This window comes from Phytophthora parasitica (assembly GCF_000247585.1).
Source record: "Phytophthora parasitica INRA-310 unplaced genomic scaffold supercont2.6, whole genome shotgun sequence".
NCBI lineage: Eukaryota > Oomycota > Peronosporomycetes > Peronosporales > Peronosporaceae > Phytophthora > Phytophthora nicotianae.
In genome coordinates, this window is record NW_008648992.1 from 636,150 (window position 1) to 662,070 (window position 25,921).

Genomic DNA, 25,921 nt, shown 5'->3' on the forward strand with positions numbered 1-25,921 from the left:
GACCCTGCTTGCCAACTCGAGAAAATGACGGGCAGCTTGGTGGCTCAACTGCCATTAGCGTCGCCTTCACCCGTGCGACCTGTTGCTCCGAGCTATTCAGTGGATTCGTTTTCAGAGTTCTCCACTCGCACTGTCAACCATGCCAGTTGTCCGCCCTCGGCTACTTCTGGACCCCGTTCTGCGCGGGCTAAAGAAGAAGATGAAGAAATATTTCGTGATCTCTTTGCAGGAGAGAATGAAGCTACGGCTGATGATAGAGCTCCTATCGGATACAAGGCATTGTTTTTTATACCACAGAAGCCTGGCGCGCAGCGAACACCTTCATCGACTGGAAATTCGAACCTAAGGCAACACCTCGTTCCCGTGAAACTTGCACCAGCACAACTTGGGCTAGCACCTCCGTTCATCCCTCGTTTAAAACTAGAAGAGCTGGTGAATGCTCGCCCTGATGATGACGACGACGACGATAATAATGATTCACGGAGGACATCTCTGCGAGGGTCAGAGCTGGAGCAAGTGACTGATGACATGCCAAACGGAGACAATACTGTGTCGACAGCAGCTCAGGTCTTGCCCTGGGATCATAAACTCTGCAGCAGTTTGGAATTCACTAGCAGCAACCAGAGATCCAACAACAATGACAAACGTGAGCATGAAACGCTACGATTTCTTGAAAAGCTAGATTTAAACGCCGTGCTGCACACACCGCGCCCAGACATACCCAGTTTCTATCCCGGATTGGCGATGGTTTCAACACTAACATTCAGGGAGTCGAAAGCTCCTGCTTGTTCGGCAAAGCCAACAGAAAATTATTCTATACTCGAAAACGAACGAATTTGTGAAGCAAAGCAGAGAAATGACGTCGTTTTAAAGGAACCTGTGAAAGCATCGAGAGTTGACCGTGTAATCTCCCGCCTCGCACACATGAAGAGCACTTATGGCACAGCACCAATCGTGCGAAAGGCACGCCGTGAAACCATCAATCGCCTTGCGAATCCAATTTCTGGGCATTCTTCAACACTACAAGCTTTATCGCCAAAACAGCGGGAAAAGCGTGAGGCCGCACTTACTAATCGCGCCCCGTTGAGTCCAATCTCAGCCGCCATAGCTGTCAGTTGCAGGCGCAGCGCTTTCACAAAGAAAGTAAAGACGCCGGGAACTCTTCTTGATGGCATTGACCAGCGTATTGGTGACTGTGAAATACCAGTACCAACTCAAGCGACGGCAAAGCGAAAAATTGTCAAGCAACAAGACCCTCTCCTCCATAAGCGACGAACGATTACCAATCCCTCCGTGGGTGTTCATGGTTCAATGACCAACGGTTTTACCAAGAGAAAAAGTAAAACGGCACAGGGATCTCGCTCGCTGGATGCACGAAAAGAAGCGTTGAAGAAAAAGTTCCAAAGCGGATCGGACCGTACAAAATGTGACGGAATTCGAAAAATCGGAGGATCTACGTTTTTGACCCAGCGTGACGATGAAGAAGGGGTAGAATTGATTGAAGATTTCATTGCTCGAAATCGTGGGGCGGCACAGGCGTCTTTGACATTCCGCTCTGGCACGAAAAGACATACCGCCCCCAATCTACCCACCCGAAACTCCGCAACAGGCAGATCTCGACCTCGCCCTCCGCAGACACACGTAGGGGTGACTGCCAGGAAGAACTCTTATCGAGGACGAAGTAGTCAAACTTCTCGTGGGCTCGGTTCTTTGTGTATTTCAACGGATCGTAAGATCGAAAAACCAAGAGCGCCAGTAAATTCAACCCGCGAACCTGCTAAGTTATTCCAACAGCCAAGACGACCTCAAACGTGGCAAGCAGGCTCGACTATCGACCTTAACGGTTCAAGTACACGAAGTCTCACTGGGAGATCAACTACCTCGAGTGGTGTTACGAACCCGCGCAGGTTGAAAGTGCAACCTCCCACGCAAAAGCTACTTCCTCGCGCAACAAAAGACCCTCCATCTGCAGCTACTACACTATTGATGGGCTCCTCCGTCTTAGAATCTTCTACTAACGACGTAAAGTGTGCTCGTCGTGGTTCGAAAAAGGTCTTGATGAGGAAGTCAACAAGATCATCAAGAGGAACGACTACTTTGTTCGAGAAGCAATTGGAGCAACCTAAAAGATCTTCGACCACCGGTCGATTGAACAAAGAAAAAAAGCCCCCAGTTCCTCGCCAACCGCGTGCAGGTCGACGATCCACATCAAGGTTATGAACAAGTATTCGTCAAATTTAAGTATAAAAAGAATTGTCTGACATGCGATTCTATTTGTGGTTTCTGACTGGAAGAGCTCAGCGTTCTAACCGTCATAGAGATATATTAGCATATTTTCAAGAATGGAGGCCGGACTGCCGACGAGTGACCAAGCATCAAGAGTAGGCCCGACTGTTATCTGTCGCGACTGCCGTGCGCGGTTGTCCGTCGAGGAAAGCGAAGAGCATGACTGCTCAACTGCCCCGCCATCTCCAACCAAGCTCATGCTCCTAAGAACTGCTGCCAAAGCGACCTCGTTGCTGGGTGCAGTGCTGGAAAAATCTCCAGCCAAATCAATTGTCGAAGCGAACACTGCCATTGACAACTCTGCCCAAACTCTGGAAATCAGTGATAAACAACAGGATGCTGAGCTTCAGCGCTCTGTATCTGTGTCGGAAACTCGAGCTCCATTTCCCCCGTCGGTATCATTTCCACCTCCTGCAATGAAGCTTCCAACCGTAGACCAGCCGCGTCGCCATAGTCTCGGATCTCCAGGACACAACGCATTGCTCCAATGCAACGTGCGTGATGTGCGTATCACTGCCGACCAAGTTGCTGTTTACTCGCTTGCTACGCATGTACCTTCACTCACAAATGCCGAGATCACTGTCGAGCGGAGATTCCGGGAATTTTACGTGTTCGCACTGCAGGTGTGTGCGATGTTCCCGACTTCTGGACTGTGGAATATGTTTCCACCTAAGACATACTGCACTCTACGACGTCAAAATACACTTACTGACGGGTTTCTCCACCGTCGTAGAAGTGGTCTAGAGGAATTCCTTCACTGCACGCTCGAGAAGATGGTGCTAGGAGGAGAAGCCCAAGGTACTATTGCCCAGTGGTATTTGCTGCGTTTGTTCCTCAACCTCCCACCAGCGCTTGCAGCTGCAGCTCCGTCAAAGGACAGAAGCCTCACTGCAGCGCTTTACGAGCTCAAGAAACACGCTCGTCAATACAGCGGATGGGCGGTGAATCGCAAACCGGGACCATGTGACACAGTGTTCGAGAAAGTGGCTGACGGTTTCCACATGATCAAGCGAGTCACGACTTGCCATTTCCCAGCTCGTGCGGTATTTGACATGGTCATGAATCGAAGCGTTGACGATGAAATGCCAGGGGTATCGTGGGCCCCGTTTGTTGAGAGTGAAGAGGTATTCAGTCGCGAAAGTGAATACACGTGGACGGTTCGAACAATTTTTAAGGATAGCAGTTGGGGTCGCGGCAAGCTGCAAATGATTTCCCGGAAGACGTGGAGGTGTGTGTGTTTTCTTTGCTATTGATCACTTCAACACTAATTATTGTGGCGTGTATGTACAGAGTGGACGAGAGCGGAACTATCGCTATCGTTATGATACCAGCCGACGCAGCAGCTTGGGAGGACCCTCGAGTAGTCGGTTCAAACCAAGGCACCCGTGTGGACTGCATTCTCGGTGGCTGGTTGATTACCCCAACTCCATGGGAAGGTTCGTGCAGTGTAACGTGGCTGATGCAGGTCAACTTCGGACAGTGCGATCCTCGCGCGGAGTTCACAGGGAACCAAAGCCGTTTTGCATCGTTTCTAGATCGTCGATGCCTCCACGCTTGGGCCGATGAAATCATTCATTTGATTCAGGCTCTTGAGCGGGTATATGATCCCGAACACTATCGCCACCAGGGCCCCTTGCTTTTAGGCCCCAATGTTTGAACAGCTACGAATTCACGGACGTTACATTTAAAGAAAAAAACGACTATGCTGATACTTCTTGCTGTGCATCTCACTTGGTTAACTTTTATACTTCTGTCAGCGATAAAATAAAATACTTCAAAGCAAAGGAGTCCCTGCTTATAGATGACGCAGCTTCGCATCCAACTCCGCCGACCACGACTGGTAGTTTTCGGTCTGGGCATCTCTTCCAGCAATGACAGGTTCACTATCCGCTGTTGGCGACGAAGCTGCAGACTTGGGACCGGAAAATGACGTGGATCTCTTCATCGATGGCTTGTTCACACTGGAAGGTTGGCTGATCGAGTGTGTTCTGTTCAGCTTCTTTCTCTCGGTAGGTAAAGAGAACTTCGTTAACTTAATGATTCGTCCAATTGAAACACCTTTGATCTGTGGTTAATGCGCCACGATGTCAGAATTCCTCGAGTGCATTACGTTGAATCCTCGGTTTGAAAACTTACGTCGGGGCTCTGACGTCCAGGAGAGTTGCTTGGGCGTCTCGTGATAAAAGCTGCTCGTGTTGGGTCCAACGGCGAGCTGCCGCTACCAGTGAGTCGGTCAAAGACATTGTGCGATGGACTCGTCTTCATCGTGATCGCATCATTCGACTTGACCTCAGGCTTGAAGGTGCACTCCTGCATCTCCAGCTGCTCCTTCAGCTTTTCGCGTTCCTCAATCACTTGAGCCTTGTCGTAGCTCAGCAGTCTCTCCCAGACGGGAGGGGTTGGCTCACCAGTAGAAGGCAGGGAATCGACTTCGATCTGAGGTCGGAAAGTGCACTCAGCCATCTCCTTTTGAAGCCTCAGCTCCTCGCCCATTTCAATCTTCTCCTTCACCCTATCTTTCTCGTCGTACAAGCGCTGCAGACAATAAAAAACATTGATGCAAAACGTAAGCAACACAACAAAAGTTGTGTACAACGTGCATTTTAAATTTGACGAACCTCGAAAATGTTCTTCTGAGGACTAGCTCGCTCATTAACTTTGGCCTTGATCTCTTCTGGCGGCTCATTCAGCTCTGGCTGCACATCGAACAAACATAACCATTAAACGAGAACATCTCCGTGATCAGACCAGCCATCTTACCTTGAACGTGAACTGCTGTTCCTCTTCGAGACGACGTTGCTCCCGCTCGGCGTCCAGTTTCTTCAGGTAGTCCTTGTTGTAAAGCCTCTTGTGAAAAGGCTCTTTTGTCTTTGCTTTATCCTTGAGCATTCGAGATCTCGCAGTGATCTTGGGTTGGAATGGTGCCTGGGCCTTCTCTTCTTCATCTCGCTCTTGGCGAAGCTTTTGTAGTCGCTCTGTCCGATTAATACTTCCTTGATAGAGGCGATTGTAAGGGTTAGCATTCGTGGCTGCCTCGGTCGTGCTATCCGCTGAGCCCTCTGCCTTGGACTTGAGACGCTTTGCTGACACTTTTGGCTTGAAAGTGCATTGGCTCATTTCAGCTTCAATCTTCTTTTGCTCTAGTGCTAGCCGCTTTTGCTTTTCACGCTCAGAGTCGTAGAGAGGCTTGGGCTTCCCTGGCGCCTTCTGCGACCTGGCAGCTATGATCTTCGGCTTGAAAGGACATTGTTCCTCCGTGGTTTTGGCCTGCTCCAAGAGCTTTTCCTCGCGTTTCTGCTTCATTTCTTGGGCGTGCTTGTAGAGGTTTTCGTACCGCGGTCCCGAGCTTGGTTGAGCCAAACGTTTGGCTCGAGCAGAAATGGAAGGAGCAAAGGTGCATCCTTCCCGTTCATGTTGTTGCTGGAGCTCACGCTTCCTCTCTAGCAGCTCCTTGGCTTGAGCATGCAAACGACTGAATCGATCTTGATTTGGCTCGTCCGCTTCCCCAGAATTTATACGTCGCTTGGAATTGTTGACTTGAGGAGCAAACGAGTAGTTCTCCTGCAACTCTACACGCCGAGCTTCCTTTCGAGCCTTGGCCTCCTTAGCGTTCTCATACAAGCGATTGGCCGCAGCTTCAGCTTCACTAGCGTTGAGTCGCCGCTTTACGTTGCGCACGCTGTCATCGGTGTCATCAACCATAACTGGAGCTGGAGGAGCAAGGACAGCTTTGTCTTGAGCTGTTGGGACACTAGGCGCATGGGCCGCTGACTTTGCTCCAACCTTGGTCCTCATCGGCTTGCGTGTTGGGGTCTTTCTAGCTGCAGCATTCCTCAACAGGGTCTTGCGGGCCTCAGCTGCGGTTGCTCGCGCCATGCTGCTCGCTGTAGGATGCATCATGGAATCCTTTTTAGAATCCTGCGCAGAACGCGCTGTCACTGCAGGCTGCGATTTTGCATCGGGGCCGGTTTTCGCTTTGTTTACTGTGGATACCGAGTTTGGTCGAGTTATCATGCGTTTGGGACGAATTTCACTCGCGATTGCTGTGGAAGGTGCAGACGGAGGCTTGACGTCGGACGATTCACCCTTTCGCTTGGCTGGGCGCGGCTGTGGTTGCACTATTGAGGTCTTCGCTGTCATTTGCTTCGAGTTGCCAATATTTGGTGTTGAAGAATGAGCAGGTTTGTCCGGGTGGCCATTGGTAAAGATCCTCGACGTTGTAGATGGAGTGTTGTCGAGATTTGGCTCTGAAGAATCCCCCTTTCTTTTGTTGCGGCGGGAAGACGATTCTTGCGTCTTCGTCTCTTTGGCTTTTGTGGTCACTGGTTGAATCGGCTGGAATGCATTTGGAGCCTTCACAGGGGCTGGATCAGTAGGCTGCGATATCACCGTTGGAGCAGGTTCAGTTGCAGCCTGAGTCTTGATAGGAATTGGTTTAGTCTCCATGGGAGTCTCCGTTTGCTCGATCGTTTCATGGACCAGTGCGTCAACAGAGGTCTTCTTAGTTGACGCATTTGTAATTGAAACGGTGTGATCGTCAGCCGCTGCAACCTCCACGTTATCATCTGCGACGGGTAATTGTTGTTGCTCGCCAGCCACCTCTGCTACTGTTACGTTGGCTGCCTTCTCGACTGGCATTTCAGGCTCCGTCAACTCGCTGTCTGGCACACTTCCGTTGGTGAGACTCATCTCAGCTAGAGTGCTGGTCAGCATCCATGCCTCCTCGACAGCACCGTCCAGAATCTGTTCATCCTCCTCCGTCATCTCGATCGTAGCAGCATCTTCATCTGCATCCCAAGGTGTTGGCTCATCGACTCGCGTTGCTTCTTTCTCCTGCTCTGCACTGACAGCCTGTTCCACTTCAAGTAGCTGCTCTGTGGGTGAAGCACTCGGCACTTCAACGCTCGCTGGGGTCTTGACAACTGTCGGCTGGTGGTGGACGTCTGTGGCCATGGGCGCCACTCTTGGCTGCTCCTTCTCAGGAGAATGCACCAGGAAATGCTCAGGCGACGACGGCGGCGTCCGTGGTATGCGTCCACTGGACGGGAACGCCGGCAACTTAAGCAATCCGTCCTCCTTCTTCGTTTCTGTGGCCACCGGCGCCGGTTGACTTAGTGTCAACTCGTCCATCGCTTGTTCCACATCGAACGCCGCGAACACGTCGGTGCTGGTTGTCACTGTTGCTACAGGTGACGGCAACGAGATGAGGTCGCCGGTGGCCACGTCGCCCATGGGAGACACTGCAGCTGCCGTCTCGTGCTCGTCACCGTCGTCGTCTCCAGTGGCTGTTCGCCGGCCTTTCTTCCGGTTACGGCGCTTGGGGCTCGGCGACTCGAGTGTCGATTTCTCGACTGTAGAGGCAGCCACGGGCTCCGTCTCCTGAGCCATTGCGGCAGTTGGCTGCGAATTGTCGGACTGGAGCTGAGCCTGGCGATTGCGAAGTGGCAGACGTTCTACTGGTGCTGGCAACTCCTCCGAGGTGAGCTTAAGTGAGCCAAGTGTGGCTGATGCGCAAAAATAGTTTTGAGATGGTTTTGAAACGCGCCGCCAATTTAGAATCTGAATGGAGCGCGAAAAAACAAAATCAAATTTGAATAAAACAATCACCGCGCCAAAATCTATCTAACCTAAAATTCATAATCCTAAGTTCAATATTCTCCATTAGAGGTGCACCATGGCGTCGGTGGAGGCACACCGCGACCTGGTAGTCGATGGGGACGTGACGCAGGCGCTGGACATGTGTCGTCGGCTACTACGCACCGAGAGCAGCCTACAACGCGTGGAGACGGCGCATCTGGTGCTTGAGCGACTGCGTAGTGGCGCCGACGACTCGAGTGACGATGTGAACGTGCTGTTGCGGCTTTTGGGCAATTATGTGGCGCCCACACGCGAGCTGACGGAGGAGATCCTGTCGCTTCTGCTATTCTGCGACCACCGCGTACTGCTAATCCACCACTTGCCCAAGGTTTGTGCTTCATATCGATAAAGTGCCAAGGAATTCCGTCACCATTTTGACAAATTGTTGTCTATTTAGTTAACATATCAGTCGAAGGAGTGCGTACAGTTGGTGGTACAGGCTTATTTGGAGCTGCTGGCCACCGATCGATCATTGCTGGTGCCTGTGCTTGGATCATTGGCGGAGATGCCGCTGGATAACAGCGAGAAGAACGCAGTCGTGGAAGCGACACAGTCGCTGCTGGATGCGGCGGTGGAGGAGGACATCCCTGCAGTAGTGCAGAGCTTATTGTCGATGGTTACCAAGTCGTCGGCTCCCAAGGCGCTCGCTCGATTACGAACAGAGTGCAACCGCATCCAATCAGGGACACTGTCGCTCACGATGGAAGTTATCGGACGCTTTGCCACTGCTGGATCTGTGGCACTCACGGCGCTGCTTCGCTTGGTCAAACATGCCGAGCCATTGACGACGTTCGATATTGTTTTGTTGACGTTTGTCATGGGAAAATCTGCGGAGAATGAGGTAAGTTTGATGTCGGTCGTGAAAATCTCACTAAATGCTCACGTTGTGTGCTTGCACTGTAGTTGGCTGTAAGGACAACGACGTCTGTAGCACAAAGTGGTCGAGTTCATGGTCGGATGATGCGTGAAACTGCTGCGATGCTTGTGAGACCAGAGTGGGAGTACTTACTCCCGTCCTTTGTCCGCTTTTGCAGCTGCCTTCTCGCGGTGTGCTTTCGTTCGTCAACCCAGCCAGCGATGGCTTTGAATCTGATTGCCAGCTCTGTTGATTCTCTAATTGTTCTTGTCGAGACCAAGAGCAGTGTGCAGGAAGAGGTAAGACAGACGCTGTTCAAGTGAAGTGATAACCTCTAACTTTGCTACCGCTTTTAAACAGGCCTTGATTCTCTTATTGACTATTGCCAGTCAACCGAAGAAATTGCTGCTGCTTGGTAACGCTGACTCTGTGCAGCGTACTCGCAGTGCTCTGTGCTGGAATGTCGCCGAGGTGATTGCATTGCGGTTTTCGGAGCTTGCGCGGAGGAATGCTGGTGCACTGGCATCATCCTCTCACTTGTTCCTCGACCATCTACATGGAATTGCTTCTGCTTCAACAGAGTCCGAAGTTGATGGAAAATATCCGTCACATATCCTTGATCTTCTCTGTTCGACTATGGCGCTGCTGACGAAGAAAGAGCGAGGAATATATTCCCTACTCATGATCACCATTCAAAAGCAACTAGTGTCTCGGGCGGGAGCTTCAGCGTTGGCTCACGACCAGCAATTTAGACTTCAACGCGGTCGATCCAGTGCAGTTGAGATCAAGCAGCTCATGGCTGTTTTCCTGACTGGACATTTGCTTAAAAACCAAGTTGTTGTGGAGTCTCGAGACCGGAAATCGTTAGCGAACTGGATGTTGCGTCTGTTAACTTCTGCGAATCGTGACGAGACGCTGTTGCATGTAATGCGCTTTGTACGAGACGAGATGAATCGGACACGCGAAGTATCTGCGTTGGAACAAGAGCGCGCTTTGTTAACCTCCGCCATCTCTCAGGTATTTCGGAAGAAGGGGTTATCGTGGACACCGCGCGACCAGGTACTTCAACAAACACAAGATGGCAATGACTTTGTCATAGCATATGAAGATCCCTGTGTTGATAAAGGAGAACTGACGACTTCTCTGGTTGTGGATGCCACTGAGTTCGTAATTAAAATGCGATTTGGCACTCCTTCACCTGCATTCGAAGCCATGAATACTCACGAGCGTGACACAACAAGGAGACTGACGGAACAGGATTATCTGATGAAAATCTGCCTTCTCCGAGAACTTTTCCATTGTTATTTGGAGTTTGCGCCTCCAGCCGAACAAACCGAAATCGTGGATGCTGCGTTTGTGTTTCCCTCGGCTTATAGTCTGGTACTGGATGTCGAAACGTGTGGATCAGTTGGGCCTTCAGCCTTGAACAACGTTATCTGGAATCTTGTCTGTGCTCTAGACATAGCAGTGACATCGACAAACTTTGCTGCTGAGCAGTACACGTTAACGATCGCAAACTCGAAGCCGAAACACGAGTGTATGGTGCAGTATTCGCGGATATCGACTCGATTGCGTATCTGCTTAAAGCTACGTGACCAATTGGGGCAGATTTTAGCACAGCAAAAGCGTAATATTCAAGATCGCTTAGATCATCTCAGCGACACGTCTAGTTCACGTTCTGAATTGCGGAAACCTGAGCTCGAATGGCTGCTGATGGAGGTTTTAATCGTCGAGGAAATGTTTAGTGGGCAGCTTCGTCGAGTGCAAGGAGAACTCCCACGGGCCTCGTTATTCGGCTTGGACTTTCGTGTGAGCTGTCTGGTTTTTGAGGGACACTGGAGAAGGTTTTTGGATCCACCACTGTCGCTGTCGTCTGAGCTGCAGTTGCTGCAAGTATTTGGTCGGCACTTACAGTCTGATGCTGTGACTTCTTCGAGCTTGGAGTGCGACGTCGTGTCGAGTACAGGTGGGAACCAAAGACTGCTAGTCTCAAAGAGTGAAGGACGCCGGACAGTTAAGTGGTTATGCCACCGCGCGGTAGAGCTGAGCCGCACAATCAGCAATGAGGAGTATGATCAGGATAGTGTTATGGACGAAGACTTTGAGGCTGACTCCACAGAAACAGCAGCTGCTAATACTGCGACCAGAAATCTGATGGCGCACTGCCTGGCGTGTATCTACGACGCCTTCATCGTCATATTAGAAGAGTGTCGTATCGCCTCTGCAGCGGGGGACTCCAGTTGGACGGACCAAATGCTGAAACTTCTTGCCGTTGGTGCCAGCCCCGACGACGATTTGTCTAGCTGCACCAACTCTCATGGGTATAACGAAATATTCTTTCGATTCTTGGCACGGCAGTGCCTTGAATTGACGGTAAGTTATTCACTACTACGCTCTTCACCATATCCATCGAGCTAACCTGCTGATTTTTTGTCTGCATGTCAGGATCCGACACTTGCGTGTCTGGTTACTGATGCATTGATGTCTCTTGTGCTGAACACAAGAAAGAGCCCTTTGGTTAGTCAACTTTGTCTTGCTCTGCTGCATCAAACGTTCCCGTCACTCCCGACTCCAAACCAGTTTGAAAGTGACATTGGGAAATTCTTCAACGGGCTACCGTTAAGGTCTCTGCCGAACGCTGTCGTGTCACCGAGCAATGGTCGTATGTGTTCGCTGGCGAAGTATCACTGCGCTTTGAAATGGCGCCATATTGCGTACCTAGTGGTTGGGTCCTGGGCATACGCGACCTCAGCATCAGCAGGGTCATTCCTGCTGGCCCAGTATCTCGAGGAAATGCGTGTTCTCATCGATGCTGCAGTACCACATCAGGATAAAAGAAACCGCAAGAAACACACAGCAAGAAGTGACGATGAATCCGATGATGATTTGGAAGAAAAGCGCCGTCAGGATGAACTCGCTGTGGTTATGGACGGAAAGCACATCGTGCTGAAAAGCCTGACACACGAGTCATTGCCATATTTCGTTGAGGCAGTTATGCTATGTGCCATTGCTTCGTTGCATCGAGCAGCACCGAGGAAACCGAGTTCACAAGGCATTAGTGATTTAAATCCCTTCTCGGATTACTGCCGGGCGATGCACGTACTTGAAAGTGTTCTACGAGTATTCGCGCAGGCTGAAATGTGCGGATTTAATCTACCGGTGAAAACAAACTTGTTGGTACTGCGAGGAGGAACGTTTGCTACACGGACTGCTAAGTCGATCATAGCGAAGTGTATTGCCTGGCGCGTCGAGCAAAGTGTGACTGACAACACCGGCGCACTAAAACATTTGAGTGTACTATTTGGTGCTGCCGATGCGATGGCAGCAACAATGGAAACAGTAACATCGGCCTTCCAGGAGCGAGTGATGCTTAAAATGCAGTACAATGGAAACAGTCGTCGAAAAGGAGGGTGGACCAACGAGTTGCTGGCCAAAGCATACGGGAAAAAGTACAATACACGCCGGTGGATCTCAAAGTCCGAGGCGAAACTGCTGCCGTTCTTTTCTCACGGTATTCAGGAACTTCAGGACTTCTTGCAAGATCAAAGGTGCGTGTCCTAGCTTCACGTTTAAGTGTTGTTGATCTAAGTCCTTAACTGTGCTTGTGTTGTCATTGAATAGTGCGGTGAATAACATCGCATTGGAAACAGCAAAGATCGACTGGGAGTCTGCGGAAAGTATTTGGAGCGACTACGAGCATCGAGATGTGATGCTGAGCGACGACAAACTCGTCTCTGCGTGTCGGACTCTCCAGGCAAAGGAGCTCACAGCTGCACTTCTCAAAGATTGGCGTCCTGCTCTGTCGATGGACAATGATGACGATGAGACCGATCTCGAGGACGACGAGGAACTAGAGGAACTTGATGAGGACTCGCTGTCTGAAGAAGAGGACGATGGCGCTGATGGGTTTGTTGTCAAGTCTTACGCACCGAATGGCAAGGTTGTAACAGGAAGAAAAAAGTCTGCGGTGGGACTGCAGGACAACGAGGACCTGGGATTTCCGACCATTGTCGTCAACTTCAAAAAGCAAAAGAAGACGCACAAGAGCTCGTGATGTTAGTATTCGAGCCTTCTCTACTCGTCCCACCGTAAACTATCCGAGTTTCGACAGTTTTTGCTTTTGACGCGAGCGGAAGATATCGTGAGCGGGTCGCTTGCTGACCACTCCAGACGCGCCGTCATCGTCGCCAAGCGCACTATTCTTTTCAGCTTCAGCAGCTTGTTGCTGAAGCTGTTGTTGGTGCTGAAGTGCTAGTTGCTGTTGCATCTGCTGCTGTTGTTGTTGCGCCATCTGCTCAATGCGCGAACGAGGAGGGAAATCCACTAGCAGCATGGCGCGGAAGATGTGTTCCACATCAGCGATCGGCCCGTTCCAGGGCAGATTCAACGGCAACATCCCTGCAAACTCCTTCAAGAAATCAGGCAACGGAGGACCAGGAATTTGCCTGCACACACACATAACGTCAGTATTTAACCTACACGAACACTAGCAATTAGCCAAAAGATGGCGCACCTGTCCATGTCAATATTGAATCCTCCTGCGCCTCCCATTCCTTCTCCATCGTCATCATCACGATTGGCTCCAGAGGACCCACCTCGGGACGACGAACGATACATGTCGAGGAAATTCTGATCACAACTCGTCGGCGGCCGCAAGTCCAGGAATGAATACCGGTGGGCAATACTCAGTAGTCCTTTCATCTCCACGAATGGTTCATCCGGGAACGCCATGGCCCGCCGAGCTTCCACCTTTGCAACAGTGGCGAGATCACCACCGCTGGCTACCATTGTGTGCTCGAACTCAACGTATCGGTCCCAAATCGGGCGTGATACCTCCGACGGCATGACCGACAACACCTTCTCGAACAAGGACCGCATATCTGTAGAGTTTAAAGTCATTGTCAGGTTTCAATCCGGCTCACACAACACACTTTGAAGCACTTACTGTTGTCATCATTAAGATGGCCGAGGAAGTCAAGGTAGCACAACACGTAGGCAGGCTCCTGAATACATTTCTTCAAGCCTAGCTCAAAGATCTTGAGTGCAATGTCTTTCCCGGCTTCGGAATTGTCGCTGTAAAACTCCAACAGGGCTGCAGAAGAACAACAAGATAAGCATTAAAAGATTGTAAGCAATACCTCGTACTTGGAAGTGTGCTTACCTGACGCAGCGAATACGTGGTATGTACACGCTCCCTCCCGTTCGTCTTTGCGTGCTCTCTTAAAGATTGCTCGAGCCTCTGCTAGCCCCTTGGCGCCGTACGCTCGGCGAGCAAAGCGTTGATACGTGACATATGCGAGAGCCGACACATGATCCTTGAGCAACTTTTCGTAAATGGCCTTAGCAGCGGGAATATCTCCACGAAGTTCGTGGTGGTCAGCAAATGCAAAGTGCAGGTAGCTCGAGTCGGGGATTGCTTCAATCGCTCGTTCAAACACGCTGGTCGCTGCATCCGGATCATTCGCTTGGTTCTCGTACGCAGCGTATTGGTACCATGCCTCGGGATAATGCCGCTTGACGCTCACAAAGAGCTCGAGCGTGTAGCGCATACGCGACTTGAGACGCAGCGCGTCTAATCTCTCGGGGTTCCCCATTTCCAGCGCGAGAATCTTCTGCCAGTTGGCCATATCCGCTGTATCAGCCCTCGAGCTCGTCGCAGGGACAGCCAGAGCGTTTGTATTCACCTGGTCGTACAGCTTTTTACGGTCTCGCAGCACCGCTCGTGCCGCGTCAAACTTTGGTCTGAAGACCTTGAAGAAATTCTGTGCCAACGCCTCGTTATTTGGGATGGCTCTTTCAAATTTCTCGTAGTCTCTCCAGATCGTTTCCATGCCATTGAGTGGCACCATAACCATGCGATGGTAGAGCTTCCTCACGTTCAAGAAGGCCTGCGGGTCCTGTTCCTCCTGCACAAAGGTCAAGTACATCTGCCAGATAGGGGCTGCATGGATAGAGCCCCCCACTCTCTCGACCGCCAGTTCGAAGGCGTCCACCATGAGTTGTCTGGCTGTGGCAATAGCCGCCGCGTCCTTCGAGTCCACAGCCACATCCAGCTTGACAACCTTAGTGAAGTCCAAATAGAAGCGCCAGAGATCCACATTGGGACAGCGCAGCTGCATGAGCGACTTCTTGATGATCTCCTGTACTCGGTCGTACTGTTTCTCTCGCAGCTCGTGCTCGGCGTAGAGTTTCCACCATCTCCCAGAGGTGGGGAACTGCTTCAAAAAGGCCTCGTAGTGCTCACGGGCTTCGGTAATGGGCAGCAGCTGCACCTCGTTCATGAGCGCGATCCACGCGTCGGCGTTCCATTGGTCCTTCTCCACGGCGGCAACGCAGCGCTTGAATTTGGGCGTGCGCTGGCGTTGTAATTGGCTCAGATCGGCGTCCTCCTCCTCCTCGTCGGCGTCTTCGTCCATCCACGCCTTCTACGGAGCGAGAGCACGGGAGATATTAATATGGCAAGACAGACAAGACGCTGGAGATTTAGACAGCGTCGTACAGGGGGCGCAGGGACCGCTTGCGGCGCCGCAATGGGCTCGTCTTCCTCGGAGCTATCTGATCCCGCCATTTAACTTTTAGGTACAGTAATTCGAAAATGGCGGTTTGGCGCGGATAATTAACTTTGGACGTTATTGATTGGTGGAAAACAGATCTTAAAGTGAAAAGACACATGACAACGAGGGTGCAGGTGTGCGGCGCACCGACGGCGATTGCGCTCGATGTAGAGCGAGATGAGACGAGATCCAAGTATGGCTGCATACTCCGGACAGCAGATGATAATATGGTGCTGAAAAACGCGGAGAATTCACTACGTGTGGCGGATGCACAAAAGTTTTGCGCCGGAGTATTAGACATCCGACATGTCGTGGAGCTGCCACCCAACGTTACGTTTAACGAGAGGAATTGGATTGGGAAATTTGGAGTAGCATGGAAAAATAGCAAGCAAGACTGCGGAGAAGTAGCTGTTTACGTTGTGGATTTCGAGAGTGGAGAAGTAGCTGCAAGAGTATTGCCGAGTTTGAGCGAGCAGATCGCTGACGTTTTTGTCGATGCCAAAGGAGACCGGGTTGCGGTAGTAGGAGCTACGACTGGAATATTATACGCATTTAGCCAAAGGGGTTGGAAATGCAATGAAATGTCTGAGACAACAAGTCAGCCTGATTGGAGAACTGTGGACGGAACAGCTACAGTCACAATGGGAATTGGAACGTGTAGTTGTGGGCAGTTTGTTAGCTCAGCTGTGATGGGAAACTGCTTTGTGTATCTGAGAGCAAGAGGGGATTCGAATGCGTCTTTAGTTGTAGAGAAGTGGATTTTCGATGTGGATTCCCACTGGGCTCTTATTAGTTTCTCGTCCAGAGTGCTGGGAGCTTCTAACTCTGTTGACGAGTTAGCATTATTTATGACGAGTAATTGGAAATTCGCGATGCTCACTTCTGCAAATTCGCTGTATCATCTCCATATTGACCAAAATTTGCGAAATAGTCCAGTAAAACGCCTCACCTTGGATCATCGAATATTGGATGGTGCTTGGATCGATCAGGACACTGCTTTCGCTGCGCTTCTTGAGAACGGTACGTCAACACCGGCGACCTTGGGGTTATATGAATCTCATACTGTTCTGTATCACGTTCAGGCCAAATCAGCATTGCGAGCGTTAGTGCTGTGGGGTGCTTCGAATGTCTAGCAATCGTAAGCACCAGCACCATGTCAAAGCGTCTGAGTATCAGTGCTTTGCTGGGAAAGGCAGTTTCTGCCGCTCTACAGGTAACCCATGCTATTTCTCGAAACTTAAATACTTCGATTGATGCACTACACTGCTCACACAAGAAAAATTATAGCTGATGTGGGTTGAGCAGGAAAAACAGCTTGTCGTTGATTTTGGAGCGACTTGTGCAGCGTTCAAGCTTGAAATTATTGCCGATGAGTCGTCATCGAACAACGCTGATGGTCCAAATAAATGGACTGAATTATCCACAACAGGTGCATTTGCTAAGCGTAACAGAGAAGGGATCACAGGATTGAACAAGAGATCTACTGTAAGTTGATTCATGTTAGTAATGGTCACTACTGAGCTCACAAGTAGGATTTTTTGTTACTACGGTAGGATTTTGGCGAGTGTATTCGGGAACTTTTGGAAGGGAAAACTCATCCTAGCTCGGACGACCTCCTTGATTCCGCGAAGATTGCACTTGGTCGAAGCCAAAACGTTTTTGAGGACTCGTATTTCACGCTGTTGTGTAATATTCATCAACAGTTAGCTGGTGACTCCGTCAACAGCAGTAACTCGCGGGACCCAATTGATTGTATCGGCAAAAGCTTGAAATTGATGGAAATGCTGGTTTCTCTCACGATCTCAATGGAAGCACCACTAGTCCGACAAATAAGTTCCAGGCTGCTTTCTTCGTACGGAACGAAATCCGATCGAAAACAACATTATCTCAAGGAGAGTCAAGAAATTTCTTTACAAGTTCGAAAAGTGCTGAATAGAGTGAGTGAGAGAGAAGATTGGTCGGTGCGTTCAAAGGAAGTAGCAGCATTTCTTCGAGTGTATACTCAAGCCACACTCAGTATCTTGCACGAAATTCATTCACGGGGTAAGTTAACACCGGGAAAGGTATTTCAGATTTCTTCGCTCTGTCAGCGGATCATTGAGTACGAAGATGGATCGTCCATTGCTGGTGTAATAAGCAAAGCTGAACGAATCGATGATCCATTGATGGAGCGGCTGAGGGGATTCATCACATCGTACACACTAGCGTGCTATTACCTGGGCGTGAATGGAGTGATGATCGACCTGGAGCACGTTTTCTCGCTTACGTTGTCCAATTTCTTAAAGCGAAAAGAAATGCTGTGCTGCTTTCTAAAACCTTGGCTACGACGAATCGATGACCCTCGACCTATGGCTCCTAAACGCAAAGCTGTCATAAATCAAGTTGTAAGATTTGCCGCAGAATCTAACACGCTACATTTGCTGGTAAATTTCTGCGTGGAAAGTGGAAGTCCTATTGCGCATTTGTGCGTTCAAGAACTGTGCAAGGCGGCAGAAATCCATGGAAAACCAGTCGAAAGCAAGGCACTTTCGGATAATACCTTGAATCTACACTGGCAAGCGAGTGAATCATATATCGGCGAAGCGATGGCGATACTCCGACGAATTGGTGCTCGACGACAGTTCAAATATTCCAACCGGGAAGCAGAGTGCGTTGTACAGCGCGTTTCCGTTGGCATTGGCGATGAATTTGAAGATTACCATCAGTCTTTATTCACTGAGTTGACTACTCTTCCAGCAAAAAATCACGTTTCCAAAGAGAACTTATTATGGGAATTTTCGCATCTTGACAAAAGATTGCGAGCTCGTGTGATTTTCCTGATGTTACAAATTGTTTGGCATCTGGAAGCAGCTAGTGAAAACGCTGGTAGCCTTTTCCAGCGTGCTTTCGTAATGAATTTGTTCGCTTCTCAATTGGAATCAAACTCACAAGGAAAAGAAATGCTACGCGATTATATTACGGAAGTGCGAACAATTATCAATCCAGTAGAAAGGGAGCTGCGCCTACCTAGATTCCCGCCTGAGGATGTCCACCCAGGGCTGTCTCTAAGGGAACAGAAAATTTCTCGATCTCTGGCGTTAATTGCGTGGGCTCTATGGCTTCGTGAAAAGGTTGGATATTGCAATCGAGGCGCACATACTCTTGATATACAAACTGAAACTAATGAGACTGAAACGCTTGGTGCTCTCGCTGCCACTTGTGCGCTACATTTAAACTCTATGGGGATGCTCTTTGGTGACAACGAAGAGCTTCATAGCCGTCAGTTATCGCTCTTGGAAGCTGCTGCCTCAATGAATCCAACCAAAACAGCTACAGTCATTGCATGGGGGTTTCCAGCACAGAAAATCCCTACACGGCATCTTAAACGTTATAAAGGCCTACGACAAGTCGTCCAGCAATCATGTATGGATTTGTCGCTAGAAGAGAAAGAGATGCATTACCAGCAGGTTCGAACACGCATGAGGCGAGCATTTCAAGGCACCCTTCAAAGCGAAAAGCTGACGCAGAACGATAGCGATGATATTGACATACTAGTGAATTGCTGCTGTGACCAGGAGTTTTTACAGATCATGTCGGTACTGGCGAAATGTCCCTATGAAGTGGTAGCTGTCAGTAATGATAATCCTCCGCATGAATCCAGCACGTCTACGTCTGAACCACGAGAAGACTCGCATGAGAATGATCAAAATGTGCTACCGGTACACACTAAAAGTGAAGAAACTCTAAATCGTACGACTGACCAAGTACAGATCTCGGAGAGCTCAATATCTCGAGACGAAGTGATGGCACTACTGCAAGCGCAAACACGGCATCTTGAAGACAGAATCCACGCCGTAACATCTACCGGACGATCTAGCTCAGCGAGCTCTCATGAAGTGGTCCAACCTGAGGAAGTTATTCGAGACGTAAAGGGATTGCCATCTGAGCTGCTACCTCATACGCTCGATGTTACAAGTAAATCTGCTGGTGATTTAGCTGACGTTCAGAAAATGGCACGGATATCACTTCAAGTCCGCGATATGAGTCGACATCGATACTCTTCGGCTAGCTCAGACGCTAGTAAACAGGCAAAACCAGTTTGTAAGCCGACCCAACGTCATGACTCTGTTCGGAATGCACTCAAACTATTTCGACTCCGGCAAGAAAACTCTGGTCACACAACCGGGGAAACGGAGGGTTCGGCTGCTGCTAATGAAAATGGAACGCCAAACATTGGAAATGGTGACAGTACGAAGACTAGTCGTGATATCGAATGTCCTGCTGCTTCTCCAAAACCCAATAGGCAAAAGCGTGATGGTGTCAAAAGGAAACCCTCGAAAAATCAACGAAGCAGCGAAACCCAACGCTTTCTGGCAAAAGAACCGGTATATCCTTTGCGCCTAGAATACGGGATCGAGAAAGCGAGCCTAAAGCTACTAGGTAGAAACGCGCAACAACGGAATCCTTCAGTAAAAAGAAGACAATTCGTTCACCAGGAGCATCAACGGACCCCGAAGACGTACACACCCAACCCAAAGGCTCTGCACGATAGTGTTGAATCGACAGAGGTGATTCAGCTGAAGACAGCAAGCGCACAGACAAGTGACTCTATCGTTCCAACTTCTGCAGCGAAAGAAATGAATGAGTCTGTAAGCACGCAGCAAAACGACTCTGGGCCGGAGAAAGGGTCACCCATGACGCAGGAGTGTGAAACTGCACCCATCAACGTAAAGAGCTCGCAAAACGGTGTTGGAATTCAGTGTCGTCTGAATGAGACTGGGCCAACTAAGGGTGGTCGAAGAAAGCAATCACCACCACCGCTGAACATTGTGGACAAGTATCCGGTCTGGCTTGACCTAAATGGCGGGGCTCATTTCAAGGAAAAGAAATATTTACAAGTAGCTCGTTTTGGCAATTCAAACGCGGTTGATGCGACTGTAACCGAGGACACAACTATGCCAGTCTCTGTTCCGACCGTAGTTGTTCGAAACGTAAATTCAGAGGATGGAAGTGATGAAAACCAGTCCGACGGTCAGCGCTCACCAAGCGTTAGTAGTGACCAAGGCCAAGAAAACGATGCTGCTGAACAACTGGGTGACACAATGAGGACAAGATATCGTGCCAGATACCGAGAACTTTATCCTGTACGAGAACGCTTACAAAGCACAGCTAGCGTTGAACGAGAGAGGACAAGCGGGATCAATTCGTTAATTGACCTGCGCGACAACATGCAGCGAATGACGCAACGTCTCAGAGTATTGGAGACTTGTGCGAATTCAATCGACGAGGAATTTAAGGTTTCCCAGAAGGTAAGTCAGGGTGGATGCCATTTGAACCCAAATATTCTATGCTAAAATTTGTCTTGGATAATACAAAGCGCCTTAGTCGGATTGGCGATGTCGTCTCGGATGGAACTTCACCACCAGCTAGAGTACTAGAAGATATCGATGAAGTCTTGGAAATGACTGAAGATTCGGGACACCAAGAAGGAGAAAATAAACCAGGAAGAAGCTTGCTGTCGAAGAAAGCTTCGAGTGACATGGAGGCCGCCAAGTACGATCACACCTTTGTCATGAAATTTGTATGTCGTGCTTTATCGTAAACTAACGGAAATCTATTTGAAAATTAGAAAACTCCTGGAGACCATCGAGCAGCTCACAACAAGCAAGGACGACAAATGACGAACCTGCGCGGCTTTCGTCTTCTATGCATGGTGACTGGAACTTAAAAATCAGGAATTGAAGCTGATTTCTCGCGCAGCAGGTTGGCCATTAGCCTCTTCAGTCTCGCGTTTGCTGGCCTGATACGCGCGCCCGTGCTCGTACCATTTTTTGCTTGTCAACGACCTAGAAAATCAAAACGTAAGAGGTGTAAGTTCTTTAACCAGCAACATCAAACGAAATCTCATTATAACAAAAACGCACCATGCGATTAGATCTTTTTCTCCCAGATAACCCAGGATACGATGCAGTGCAGCTTGGTCTAAGCATCTCCAACTCAGCGCTGTCAAAACAAAACCCCAGCACACATTCAGCTTAAGTCACCCGTCCAACCAATACGTTTTGTCGTACCTTGCAGCTCCCAGCAAAGCTCTTCAATGTGTTCTCCCACTTGTTCTTTCTTTTTGTTGATGGTCTCCCTTTCTTCTTCATGCTGCCTCAACTGCAGCTGCAGCTCTTCGATCTGATGACGCAGGAAGTCGATCGTCTGCGCCTCGGTCTGCATCTGCGTCTCCAGTCTGTCGTATTCTCCCTCCGATTGCAGCAACTTCTGCTCACGCTCGAGTCTCGCCTTAAGTGCCAGTTGCGTCTTCTCCGCGTCAGACACGGGAAGCGTCTCCTGCTTTAGCTCCACGTGATAGGCGAGCTGTTTGGTGTTGACCCACGAGAATGAGTTGTCCCACAATAACAGTACCATCCCAGGACCAGTGAGGCTCAGCTGGCCCTCCACCTTCTGCTTTTGGCTCTCGTAACGCCGCGTGTCCAGCAGCTCAATCAAACTCCCGTCGGCGCAGATCATCTGCACGCCGAAGTTGACGTCGTAGTCTCTCGTGGAGAACGAATAGTGCAGCTCTCCCTTACGCGCGTCAAGCTTAATGGGTAGCTGGAAGCCGCCCGAGGCCGCGATGGGCACCTGAGAGCTCTTCCATTGCAGCTCGTCTACGATCGGAGGCTTGTGCTTAATGGGGCTGTCAAGGCTAGACACGTGCAGACTGCTGCTGCTATTAGGAGACGGCCCGTCGATGGCTGCGAGTAGCTGGATCCAAGCCGGACGGGAGCTCAGACGCTGGTCACGCAGTAGCTTTTCCTCCTGCTGCCGCAGCTTGGCGTGCACGCGCTCCATGCGTCGTTCCTTGGCGCGCCGCGTCATCGTGGAACTGTAAAGTTGAAGCAAAAGCGAAAATAAGTTTGGAAATTAAAACAGTTTTAGACCAGCAATTGAATTTTTAACGAAAAACAATTGTTATTATCAATATTAAAATTTTGACATTTTTTAAATACATCAATAATAGAAACAATTTCAATTATAATATTAATAATTTATAGATAAATGCCGTTTTTTTTTCAAACGTGAATGCACCTTTATTTATTTGATTGGCCGAGAGATCTGATTGGCCGATGGGCAAAGATGTTTACTGGATGGCATTCAGACGAAAAAAAACATTAAATTATTAATGGCTTTTTTTCGTCTGAATGCCATCCCAGCCAATCAGATCTCTCGAAATATTTTTTCCATTCCCATTTAAGTTGTGTTGGCTGACATCAATTGAGACGGCGTCAAACGAACTGATCCTTACGAACCATTTGGAGTTATCGAGAAAAACGGCTTTAAAGATTGGCGAGTGAAATTCGGACTTAAATGAAGTTTTGCAAAAAGAGGCTTTTCCCACACATACCCATTTTTTCTCGAGGTGTATCGAAAGCGATCTTGTACTCAACCGAACAATGGACATGAGTCCGGCCACCTCCTCCACTCCGGCACCACCCACCAGCAGTCATACAAGCCCTAGTGTGTCGTCCGAGCAGGGCGTTGCCCTTTCTGGTGAAAGAAGGCTGCTTGGGTTGCTGAGACCGGATCCGGAAGGCCACAATGACATAGGATTTCCTGCGCTCGACATCAAACATGACCGCCCAGGAGAAGAAGCAGAGCGTTCTGACTTCGTTGGCGATGCTAATGAAGCAGTTCGGGGAACTGGGAAAAGACACGTTCTCGAGAACGACCTGGATGTACGTGAACACCGCCCTTCGACGTTTCGAAAGGTCCTGCAGCAGTATTGCCCGACTATTCGGATCAGGTCTCCTCGCAGCAACGTTTGTGGCTTGTGTGCTATCCTGCACACACGCATGCGGTCGTGTATCACAGCGGAGCTTACTGAGGAGCTAGGCGTCCACACTGAAGCCGCGAAGAAGATGAGGTAGGGATGCAAGAATCATTTTGTTTGAGATGGGACGCAAAGATCATTTTGTTTAACTGCGAACTTTTTGTTTAGGCTGGAGTACAAGAAGGACCTGGCATCCGTGTCGGAGGATCACGCAGTTAGCGTCATGGATTTCAGTCAAAACCTGACCCTTCCCAGCGTCGCCAGTACGCCGTCTCAGTGGTATTTCTTGTCTCTTGTGAACGTTCACGTCTTTGGAATCTACTACGCTAACAAGGGACAACAGTACAACTACGTCTACGAAGAATCGGTTGCTGGGAAAGGAACGGACGAGGTCAACAGCATGCTGTATCACTTCATCCAGCGGATCGTGCTGACGAACGGCCATCGAAAACTCGCTATCTACGCTGACAATTGCGGTGGCCAAAACAAGAATAACTTCGTTGTTAAGATGCTGCTGGCTTTAGCTCAAACTGGAGAACTTGATGTCGTTGAGCTCAAGTTTTTCGTGAAGGGCCACACCAAGAACGCTGTTGACCGTGGCTTCGGCCTTATGAGGAAGAAGATTGCTAAGGAGGACGTGTGGACGGCTGATCAGCTGCTCGAGGTTATCAACGACTCCTCGTCTAGCTCGGCCCTTGTCCATATTCCCAAAGAGAACACGATGATGAAGTTGTTCCGAACGCCCGTCAAAGAGGCTTACAAGAATCTGGGGGTGCAGCGCTACCAGATCTTCACAATGAGCGAGAAGAAGCCAGGGGTTGTCAGCTGCCGTGTTGGTCCTGCAAACCAGCCCGTGGGCTAAGACCTTCGACGGTCTTTTGACGGCATACAGACGAACGCTGCAAAAGTGCGGAGTCTACTAGCTGCGTACTTAGAGCCTCTACAACCACCGCCTCCAAATTTCGAGAAAAAGCAGCAAATGTACAACAAGGGAAGGCCGTACGCCCCTTCCGAGATTGCGTCGGACCCCCTGTATGCAGCCCCTACGGATAAAGAAGAGCGCCACGCGAAGGAAGCTAAGCAGGCACGTCACAGCGCAAGTGCCAAGGAAAAAAAATAGACGCTGCAATTTGTGATGAAGCGAAGGTCGCCCCTGTCGATTGTAAAGAAGAGAATGAAGACCATGCAAACGTATCAAAAGCTACATCAGCGCAGCCCAAGACTGGGACCCGAAGCCGCAAGCGAGCGAAGAAGGACAATTAGGTCAATCCGTGAGCGGAATGTTAGCAATACATCAGAATGATCCTTCCATCCTATACCCAAAAACCCAAAAAATAAAAATTTAGTACCCAAAAGTTCAAAATATACCCCACGAAATTGAGATCTCCGAAATTAAAACACATTTTTAGAAAGGAAGTTAAGCAAACTAGATACTAGGAGCAGGTGCAATCGATTCAGTAAGAAATATGGTTTCCAGTGGTCTAAAAACATTTTTTGGAAAAAATGTTTTTTCAAGGAGGCATGTTTTTCTGAGACTCGTCGCTCAGTGAGTTTTTCACTTTTTGTAGATCTGAATGCATCAATCGAAAGAGGAGATCATCCTCTTTACAATGGTGTGCCCAAATCGTGATTCGTACTTAGGTTTGTAAGCATCTTTTCGTTTGACGCCGTCTCAATTGATGTCTGAGGCAACGTAGTATGAGGCAACGTAGATACAGTCGTAGAGGGTGGTGCAAGTGTACTATATGAATCAGGTGAGCTCAGAGGAAGAACGTGAGGAGAAACTTGCAAAGTGAGATGCCTTCCGGGCTCGCTAGTATTAAAAAATTCCGGCGAGTCCGGTGTTAAAAATATAATAGTGGCAAAACTGCTAGTTCAGGCCACTGCCTGTATCGATACAAGAGTTGAACGCCAGATGTGCTTCAAAAAGGGCGGTCTGTAAAGTTGAAAAAATGAACCCGCTTGATAATGCTGCTCATGTTGAACCCCCTTTGGAATTTTACAATAACACGAATGATTATCAAAATATCTATGGTAGTAATCATTAAATATCTGGATGTCTAACCGGGTTTTGGCATCCACAAGGGCATAGTTAGTTGGACTTCATGTAGTCCCTAACCACTTGGCGTGACTTGATTAAATGTTTTATTGTTGCTTTCGGAATTCTTACGAAAACACCTGTTTCCAGCAAAAACTAATCATGCAATTCTATTTTGTAATACTTCGTATTTGAAATTATTTTGTTGGACAGCATTTATCTAGCAAGGCAGTCTCAACAACACAAGCCAATTCTGACAAGCCCGATTAAAGCATCCTAGGAGTGTGTCCTCCTCTCGGTAGCGCAACTAAAGAGTAACTGTTATTCTCTCTGGTTCCACTTTTTTCTGCGTTGGCGTCTACCGGTATTATAATACGCCTTTTCCTCCATAAAACATAGGTCCAACTGGCCTTAAGAGCAAGGATTTCAACCATATCTACATCTCGTTGGTCCGTGTTCGAGATGGATCTGAGGTTGTTGTTATTCTGACATCTCTCACTCCGTTCGGAAAATTATGCACCTAGCCAATCAGATTCTATTCTACTCAAAACGATACCCTGTCAAAAGTGTTAGCAGTTTGAATGTCGAATCTACTCCTCTTTCCTGCTCCCTCCCCCCTTACGTGTCATATCAGAATCCATGAGGCAAGCCACTGATGGCCGTCTGGGAGACACTGCTGTTCGGCAGTGTTAGAGTACATGTGGTTAGAACGGCATACACTTCTAGGCACAGGAAATCTAATTAAGTCA

General features: G+C 49.2%; 8 protein-coding genes across 13 annotated transcripts; 5 read left to right on the forward strand and 3 right to left on the reverse strand.

The window, feature by feature from the left end:
- Positions 1-24: 24 nt before the first annotated feature.
- PPTG_03895 (hypothetical protein) lies at positions 25-2,220 on the forward strand (the record flags this gene model as incomplete). The annotated part of the gene is made up of 1 exon (XM_008897677.1): positions 25-2,220. One exon carries the CDS (start codon positions 25-27, stop codon positions 2,218-2,220), a length of 2,196 nt encoding a protein of 731 aa, XP_008895925.1.
- A 122-nt stretch (positions 2,221-2,342) lies between these two features.
- PPTG_03896 (hypothetical protein) lies at positions 2,343-3,943 on the forward strand (the record flags this gene model as incomplete). Its single annotated transcript, XM_008897678.1, has 2 exons — positions 2,343-3,514; positions 3,577-3,943. The coding sequence occupies 2 exons, from the start codon at positions 2,343-2,345 to the stop codon at positions 3,941-3,943; spliced, it is 1,539 nt and encodes a 512-aa protein (XP_008895926.1).
- Positions 3,944-3,946: 3 nt separating this feature from the next.
- Positions 3,947-7,847, reverse strand: PPTG_03897 (hypothetical protein). 3 transcript variants are annotated; one of them, XM_008897679.1, is made up of 4 exons: positions 5,047-7,847; positions 4,905-4,982; positions 4,423-4,821; positions 3,947-4,351 (listed from the first exon to the last, which is right to left on the reverse strand). In XM_008897679.1, the coding sequence occupies exons 1-4, from the start codon at positions 7,672-7,674 to the stop codon at positions 4,082-4,084; spliced, it is 3,375 nt and encodes a 1,124-aa protein (XP_008895927.1). In that variant the 5' UTR covers positions 7,675-7,847; the 3' UTR covers positions 3,947-4,081. The 3 variants fall into 3 exon arrangements, with proteins under 3 accessions (XP_008895927.1, XP_008895929.1, XP_008895928.1); XM_008897681.1 differs by having other exon boundaries at positions 3,947-4,821; XM_008897680.1 differs by lacking the exons at positions 3,947-4,351; positions 4,423-4,821 and having other exon boundaries at positions 4,871-4,982.
- An 88-nt stretch (positions 7,848-7,935) lies between these two features.
- On the forward strand, positions 7,936-13,797 carry PPTG_03898 (hypothetical protein). The gene is made up of 6 exons (XM_008897682.1): positions 7,936-8,251; positions 8,321-8,764; positions 8,827-9,078; positions 9,140-11,152; positions 11,225-12,327; positions 12,401-13,797. The coding sequence occupies exons 1-6, from the start codon at positions 7,961-7,963 to the stop codon at positions 12,831-12,833; spliced, it is 4,536 nt and encodes a 1,511-aa protein (XP_008895930.1). The 5' UTR covers positions 7,936-7,960; the 3' UTR covers positions 12,834-13,797.
- On the reverse strand, positions 12,369-15,364 carry PPTG_03899 (hypothetical protein). 3 transcript variants are annotated; one of them, XM_008897685.1, is made up of 5 exons: positions 15,279-15,364; positions 13,941-15,201; positions 13,725-13,871; positions 13,293-13,659; positions 12,369-13,224 (listed from the first exon to the last, which is right to left on the reverse strand). In XM_008897685.1, exons 1-5 carry the CDS (start codon positions 15,345-15,347, stop codon positions 12,873-12,875), a joined length of 2,196 nt encoding a protein of 731 aa, XP_008895933.1. In that variant the 5' UTR covers positions 15,348-15,364; the 3' UTR covers positions 12,369-12,872. The 3 variants fall into 3 exon arrangements, with proteins under 3 accessions (XP_008895933.1, XP_008895931.1, XP_008895932.1); XM_008897683.1 differs by having other exon boundaries at positions 13,941-15,204; XM_008897684.1 differs by having other exon boundaries at positions 13,941-15,364.
- Positions 15,365-18,299: 2,935 nt separating this feature from the next.
- On the forward strand, positions 18,300-21,234 carry PPTG_03900 (hypothetical protein). The gene is made up of 3 exons (XM_008897686.1): positions 18,300-20,621; positions 20,690-20,865; positions 20,942-21,234. The coding sequence occupies exons 1-3, from the start codon at positions 18,552-18,554 to the stop codon at positions 20,991-20,993; spliced, it is 2,298 nt and encodes a 765-aa protein (XP_008895934.1). The 5' UTR covers positions 18,300-18,551; the 3' UTR covers positions 20,994-21,234.
- Positions 20,757-22,207, reverse strand: PPTG_03901. 2 transcript variants are annotated; one of them, XM_008897687.1, is made up of 3 exons: positions 21,384-22,207; positions 21,237-21,315; positions 20,757-21,158 (listed from the first exon to the last, which is right to left on the reverse strand). In XM_008897687.1, the coding sequence occupies exons 1-3, from the start codon at positions 22,180-22,182 to the stop codon at positions 21,044-21,046; spliced, it is 993 nt and encodes a 330-aa protein (XP_008895935.1). In that variant the 5' UTR covers positions 22,183-22,207; the 3' UTR covers positions 20,757-21,043. The 2 variants fall into 2 exon arrangements, with proteins under 2 accessions (XP_008895935.1, XP_008895936.1); XM_008897688.1 differs by having other exon boundaries at positions 21,237-22,207.
- Positions 22,208-22,757: 550 nt separating this feature from the next.
- On the forward strand, positions 22,758-24,254 carry PPTG_03902 (hypothetical protein; the record flags this gene model as incomplete). Its single annotated transcript, XM_008897689.1, has 3 exons — positions 22,758-23,227; positions 23,303-23,966; positions 24,027-24,254. 3 exons carry the CDS (start codon positions 22,758-22,760, stop codon positions 24,252-24,254), a joined length of 1,362 nt encoding a protein of 453 aa, XP_008895937.1.
- Positions 24,255-25,921: the final 1,667 nt, after the last annotated feature.